Source organism: Cannabis sativa, chromosome 2 (assembly GCF_029168945.1).
Source record: "Cannabis sativa cultivar Pink pepper isolate KNU-18-1 chromosome 2, ASM2916894v1, whole genome shotgun sequence".
In the NCBI taxonomy this organism is placed as follows: domain Eukaryota; kingdom Viridiplantae; phylum Streptophyta; class Magnoliopsida; order Rosales; family Cannabaceae; genus Cannabis; species Cannabis sativa.
In genome coordinates, this window is record NC_083602.1 from 87,740,027 (window position 1) to 87,746,817 (window position 6,791).

General features: G+C 32.8%; 2 protein-coding genes and 1 non-coding gene across 3 annotated transcripts; 1 reads left to right on the forward strand and 2 right to left on the reverse strand.

Moving 5' to 3' along the window:
* The first annotated feature begins 6 nt into the window (after window positions 1–6).
* LOC115721286 (pentatricopeptide repeat-containing protein At1g09190) lies at window positions 7–2,188 on the forward strand. The gene has a single exon (XM_030650554.2). The coding sequence runs from the start codon at window positions 26–28 to the stop codon at window positions 1,484–1,486; it is 1,461 nt and encodes a 486-aa protein (XP_030506414.2). The 5' UTR covers window positions 7–25; the 3' UTR covers window positions 1,487–2,188.
* On the reverse strand, window positions 2,114–4,152 carry LOC115721287 (uncharacterized). The gene is made up of 4 exons (XM_030650555.2): window positions 3,826–4,152; window positions 3,644–3,720; window positions 2,721–2,943; window positions 2,114–2,376 (listed from the first exon to the last, which is right to left on the reverse strand). The coding sequence occupies exons 1-4, from the start codon at window positions 3,899–3,901 to the stop codon at window positions 2,231–2,233; spliced, it is 522 nt and encodes a 173-aa protein (XP_030506415.2). The 5' UTR covers window positions 3,902–4,152; the 3' UTR covers window positions 2,114–2,230.
* Window positions 4,153–4,597: 445 nt separating this feature from the next.
* Window positions 4,598–4,670, reverse strand: TRNAA-AGC (transfer RNA alanine (anticodon AGC)). Its single transcript has one exon. It is a non-coding gene; the product is annotated as a tRNA-Ala (tRNA).
* Window positions 4,671–6,791: the final 2,121 nt, after the last annotated feature.

Consider the following 6,791-nt stretch of genomic DNA (forward strand, 5'->3'; position numbering starts at 1 on the left):
TATAAAACAGTGAAGACTGGACTCCATGACCAAAGCTTGTCGCGAGGCCGAACGGAGGGTTCTCCGTCTCCTCCACGGCCACGAAACTCGCAAAAACCTCCCTCAAATCCATGCCCACTTCCTCCGCCACGGTCTCCAAAAATCCAACCAAGTCCTCGCTCACTTCGTCTCCGTTTGCGGTTCTCTCAACAAAATGAGTTACGCCACTCGCCTCTTCCAACAGACTCCGAACCCCAACAAGAACCTCTTCAATTCCATGATCAAGGGTTACTCTTTACGCGGACCCTTTGGAAATGCCCTGCTTTCGTTCAATCTTATGAAGAGTCAAGCCATTTTTCCAGACGAGTACACTTTCGCGCCGTTGCTCAAGGCAAGCTCGAGTCTTTGTGAGTTTAGAATCGGTCAGTGTGTTCATTCCCAAGTTCTGAGATCTGGGTTTGAGTCATTTAGTTCCATACAGATTGGGATTGTTGAGCTTTGTTCAACTTGTTTGAGGATGGACGATGCCAAGAAGGTGTTCGACGAAATGCCTCACAGAGATGTAATTGTTTGGAATTTACTTATCCGTGGCTTTTGCAAAGGTGGTAATGTTGATATGGGTTTATCCCTTTTTCGAAAAATGAGTGAGAGGAGCATTGTTTCTTGGAATTCAATGATTTCCTGCCTAGCTCAAAGTGGGAGAGATAGTGAAGCTTTGAGAATCTTTGTTGAAATGCTAGAACAAGGTTTTGAGCCTGATGATGCTACTGTGGTGAGTGTGTTGCCTGTTTGTGCTCGTTTGGGGGCTGTTGATGTTGGGCAATGGATACATTCTTATATAGATTCTAAAGGACTGTTACAAGAAGTTGTTTCTGTTGGGAATGCACTCATCGATTTCTACTGTAAATGTGGAAGTTTGGAATTAGCCTCAGCTATTTTCAGGCGAATGCATCACCGAGATGTTATTACATGGAATGTAATGGTTTTAGGCCTGGCTTTTAATGGGAAAGGACAACATGGTGTTGAGTTGTTTGAGGAAATGTTGAACAAAGGGGTAAAGCCTAATCATGCCAGTTTTGTATCGGTTTTGGCATGTTGTGCTCATGCTGGTTTGGTGGAAAAAGGAAGAGATTTGTTTGCTTCAATGTCGTTGTCTCATAATGTTAAACCGAAACTTGAACATTATGGATGTATGGTTGATATTCTTTGTAGAAATGGAGGTATTAAAGAGGCTCATGACATGATCAAAAGCATGCCAATGAAACCAAATGCTGCTTTATGGGGCTCATTGCTTAGTTCTTGTCGTACTTATGGTGATTTGGAACTTGCGGAAACAGCGCTTTGTGAGCTTATCAATCTTGAACCATGGAATTCTGGTAATTATGTGTTGTTGTCAAACATTTATGCAGAAGAAGGTAGGTGGGAAAAGGTGGAGCAGGTCAGAGTGTTGATGAGAGAAAATTGTGTTAAAAAAGAGCCAGGACACAGTGCAGTTGGATTCAGCTGATAAAATATGTTTGTTGAAGCCTAGAATTGTTTTATTTGTGGCTGATCTCAAATATTTGGTCCCCTTCTTGATGACCAATGGTGTAATGCTCAAGACAAGAATGATGTCTCTTTGGACTCTTTTGTCCCGGGAGATGGTATCGAAAAGTGGACTAAACCAGCTGAAAATACAATTAAGATCAACACTGATGCTGCATTATCTTGGGAATTTGGTGGAGGCTCGTGTGGCTTGCAGGGACGGGTTGATTCAGCCGAATATGGCCGAGGCAATTGAACTGAAAGAGGTGCTAAGCTACAGCCAAGTTGGAAGGTGGTCGTTGAAATGAATTTGCTATTGCTGGTTCAGTTCAGGCTATTCAACACTGGAGGTCTGTTGCTCATGGTGGTCCGATGGTGTCATACTTAGGGGTGGTGGTAGAGGATTGCAAGCGCCTAATTAGAAACATGACCAAATGTTTCTTAGTATTTTATCAAATTGTTTACTAATGGGGTTGCTCAGTCTAGCACGAACATCCTGTTTTACTTCTGATGTTCCCTTTGTAGTTCAAGATGCTATGTTATTTGATTTGAATTAATGAATAAAAGCAGTAAGAATATATGAGTGAGATTGCTCTAGACCTTGTTTGTAAAGTGAAAAGCAGTAGTATACAAATGTCATACATTAATCTAAATTACAAAATGAAGAATACAGATTTTTAAGTAGTAGTTGTAGTTCTTCATTTGATTGAGAAAATAAATATCAGAATTACAAAAAGAAGCAAAAGCTTCCACTAATTAGTAGTATCAATGCATAAACCACACTTGAAATCTTCGGCCTCTCTCCATGGCTTATTTCACCTTGTGGAAATCCTCCAAAATTACCTTGTGGAAACCCTTGGAAATTGAATAACCCTACATTACACCAACAAATTCTTGTAACAATAATCCATATATAAGAAAATTTTACAATACACAGATACCACTTTTGCTTTTATAGGTAAGAAAAGTCTCTAATTTTGACACTTTGAGAATTATAACACATCAAAATTTTATGAAGATCATCTTCAAAAGATGTACATTGTAATAACAAAAACAGGTTTCGAATTTTTAGTACTTTTCTGTATCGTAAATTATTTAGAATTTTTCAGTATTTAGTGAAATAATTTCTCTAAATAGAAAAAAAATCATACTGATAAAAACAAAAATGACACTCGAATTCGAATATAGTCGTTTCGTATAGTAATAAATTAGTTCACCTTTGCGGTGTTCAGTGCAGCCGACGTTTAAAGCACCCCTTATGTCTCCTATAGTTGCCTTATTATAGAATAAGAAGTTCGAGAAAATATTGTCAACACAATTGAGGACTAACTCTGTCTCAGCCAAACAAGGTCCATTACAGAACAACTCAACTGCTTGAGGAGGCACATTAAGCTTTCCACCTTCATTCAATCTATATGTCTTATCACAACCAGCATAGATCTGATTTCATAATTTAAATATAAGTGTAACAAATAAGCTCTTTAGACAAAATTTAACAACATATAATATATATCATAAGATCGATGCACCATTTGTGTGTTTTTGATATATGAATAGTTGTAATTTCAATTTTTTTATAATAATGATATAAATTATAGGAAAATTTTACAATGCACCCTCTTAAAATGGATATATTGATGCACTTCTATCTGTTTTAGCATCCGAAATAATTTTTTGGTCAATTTTTTTCTCATAGTCATGTACGTTATAGTTATTTAAGACATCCTCTAAAATTTTAAGAAATTCAGAAAAGTTTAGCACGCCGAAAACTACGTTCAAACAGCGTGTTGCACGCGTGACTATTTTATTTTATACGCGTGTAAAATAGACTGTTTGAACATTGTTTTCTATATTGTAAATTATTTCGAATTTTTTAAAATTTTGTAGGATATCTTAAATAGATATAATGTACATGAATATAAAAAAAAAATAGACTAAAAAATTCTTCTAGATGCCGAAACGTGCATAAGTACATCCATTTTAAGAGGGTGCATTGTAGAATCACCCTAAATTATATATATAAATTTTTCTGAAATTATTAAGAAACTAAGTAGAACAATCTCATATAAAAAAAACGTTTAAAATTAAGACTATCTGAATATAAAAAACACAAGAGTGTGCATCGGTTTAGAGTACTTACAAACTTGTTATTGAAACAAAACAAGGCTTTCTGAAACATTTCTGTTGGATTATTATTGTCTTCTGCCTTACATATTCCTGTTTTGAATCCAACCCAATTATAATTCAAACATAAGAAAATAGAATGACTATATAATAATATTCACATACTTATAAAGTAGGGACATTATTTATTGGTTTAACCTGAAAAGAAGAAGATTATGATGATAAGAAGAGTGAAAGCAAGGAGTTTGTGTTTTGGCATGGTAAAGAGAGCCATAACAATAACTATGGGTGAAAAACTTGAGATCTGTAAAAGGGTTTTTTATGAACTGATTTCATTTGTCAGGGCATTGGTTTTAATATAAGAATACAATGTTGTTGTTTTTTTCTTTGCTATGACCTATTAGTGCATGAGAATAAAGGGTTCATAGTCATTTTGGGTAAAGTGAGAAATTAAGAGAGGTTAGGGTTGGTGGGTTAAGCTTAGTTTTATTAGAAACAAGGAGTTGGAGACAAAGGGACTGAAAGGAACCAAGTTGGTGTCCAAAATACCTACTTTCAAGTACTTGTTCTGATATTATTTGTCATTTTGAGTGTTTGAACTGAGTACTAAAGGTTTATATTATTTATTATTATTATTAGTTTTGTTTAACAAAAAAGGAAAAAAGTGAATTTATGGATGGATAGATGGAATTTATTAATGTTATGTGGTAAAGATAGAATGTGGGTAGAAAATGCCAAAGTTTTTGTTAGAATATTGATAAGGGCAGAGGAGCCATAAATGAAGAAAAAGCCAAAGAAAATGTGGGAGGGAGAGAATCAGTTAAGATTCATGGAAAATGAATTTGTGGGTTTGATGATGATGGGTTTGATTTTTGAAGTATATTAAAATTTGGTATGAAATGGTTGGAAGTAGATTGAGGTAGACGTCAGATTTGTCAGATTCTTGTGTTGAAAAAGATTAAACAAAAAATGGAGATGCGGGGTATCGATCCCCGTACCTCTCGCATGCTAAGCGAGCGCTCTACCATCTGAGCTACATCCCCTTGTTGAAGTTGTTCTATTACTTATTTTATATGTATAATAGCTATTTACATTTATGGCTACTTTGCAACTTTGTGTGGGAAGTGAAAATTCAATCTTCGTTGGTCTTTGATTTTCCAACTCAATCTCTGCTCAGCTTTTTTCACATTTTACATTGTCCTCGAGAAGACTCAATTCACATGAACTAATACTGGCAAACCGGGTTGGACAAGATAATGTATTTTGAAATTCGCACGAAATAGATAAGTTTAGATTTTTCTTAAATGAATTAGGCTATTTTTCGGATTAATACGACTATTCTATTTATTGAACAAGTTATTTTTGGACTCAAAAATGGTAACAACGACCTATTTTGGATTGATACACCTAACTCAAAAATGGCACGAAACGACCTATTTGAAAATATACACTTTTATATTTATTATACTTATTTCTAGTAAAATGTATTGTGTTAGTTAAATAGGACATAAACATGTTAAATGACTCATAAATATATTATAAAATTGTTGTAAATATATTTAAATTGTTATAAATAGGTTAATGGGTTAATAAGTTAACTAAAATTAAGTGTGATTCTTTATATAAACTGATTAAATGGGTTGGGTCAAGTGAACTTGTTTATAAAAGTGTTGAGTTTAAATTTTAGTTTTTCACGGGATTAATTAAGAGGAAATTACATTCTATACCATTTTTATATTGTCCTCTTTTATTTTTACCTTCTTTTTTAAAATATATCATTTTTACCTCTTTTTTTAAACATTGTACCAATTTTGCCCCTGTCACTTCAAGATACTCTCCATGTGATTCTCTTATGTAAGGGTATTTTGGGTACAATACATATAAAAAGAGGTATGTTTCAAATAAATATAAAATTAGAGGTAAATTTGATTAATTGATGAATAAAAAAGGCATTTTTCAACTTACCCCATTAATTAATGAGTTTGGTTTAAATTTAGCATTTGCTAATAATATCCGAGAGCCAAACCAAGTGGTTTGGAGGCATTAGACGAAAAATTAAAATTGAGCTTTCTATAAAAGAATAATATAAATATATATCAATACTTCATAAATTAAGTTTTTTTAAAAAAAAAAAAAGACTTCATAACTTCTTTTATATTTAATTATTAAAATTAAATGTACTTAGGTTTTAAAGAAAAAGAAAAAACAGAATAAATAATAAGTTATTATTAGTTTTTTTTGTAAGTGTGTTTATTATTATGAATATTTATTATATATACATTATAAAAGAATACTTATTATATTATTATATATATAAAAAGATGATAAAAATTAGACCTTTTAATATAGGGACTTTATGCGCCCAAGCTACCTAATGCTTGAGTCAGGCTACCTAAGTCTTGACTCTAAATGAACACGACTCATTAACACAAATTATCACCAGTCATAATGAATTAGATATTAAACATTTCAACATTGTTATTCAGTTTATTCTTATATTTCCTTTTAAATAAGTTAGAACACCATAATAATTATAAGTTTAGTTATGTTTCTATTGGAATGATATTCACAATGTGCAAATTCAAGATGACGATAAACTTTATAAAGGAAAACCTCTTAATCAGATTAGGGATGAACTAAAAACTCGTGATCTCACACTTTATGTGAATGCAACAAATTTTGTTCCTAAAAATATAGTGGGTTTTTGGTGTTGTTATTTTCTCATAAAAAAGGAAAATCATTTTTAAGGTTAAAAATTTCTTATTTGTATTAATTTTTGTATTACAAATTGTTTCAAAAGCACTAATAGCTCTTTTGATTGGACTTAAATAGAGTCGAGATTTTGGTGCTTCCTTTTTTGATTGTCATTGGTGCTACTTTTGGAGAACAATATTGTGTTAAAACATACCATTATAATAGAATGACCCTTCCACCACGTATAACCATATTTAAGGTAAAAAGAAAGAAAAAGTAGAGGAAAGATTCTGTTCTGGTTTGATTGAGTTTATGATAGTATTGTAGGATACTAAAAGGTATAGAGCAAAGGATATTCCACTAGACCCAAGTGGGGGGCAAAAGTGAGCATAAAATGCTAGAAATCTCTCAAAACGATAGTCAATCACAGCAAATCAATAATGCCTTTTTTTTCCTTTTTGGTCAACATG

Coding starts and splice junctions, on each gene's coding strand:
- LOC115721286 (XM_030650554.2), top strand. CDS start 26: ATGACCAAAGCTTGTCGCGAGGCCGAACGGAGGGTTCTCCGTCTCCTC.
- LOC115721287 (XM_030650555.2), bottom strand. CDS start 3,901: ATGGCTCTCTTTACCATGCCAAAACACAAACTCCTTGCTTTCACTCTT. Junction 3,721..3,825: donor CATAATCTTCTTCTTTTCAG/GTTAAACCAATA, acceptor GATTCAAAACAG/GAATATGTAAGGCAGAAGAC. Junction 2,944..3,643: donor TTTGTTTCAATAACAAGTTT/GTAAGTACTCTA, acceptor TTATGAAATCAG/ATCTATGCTGGTTGTGATAA.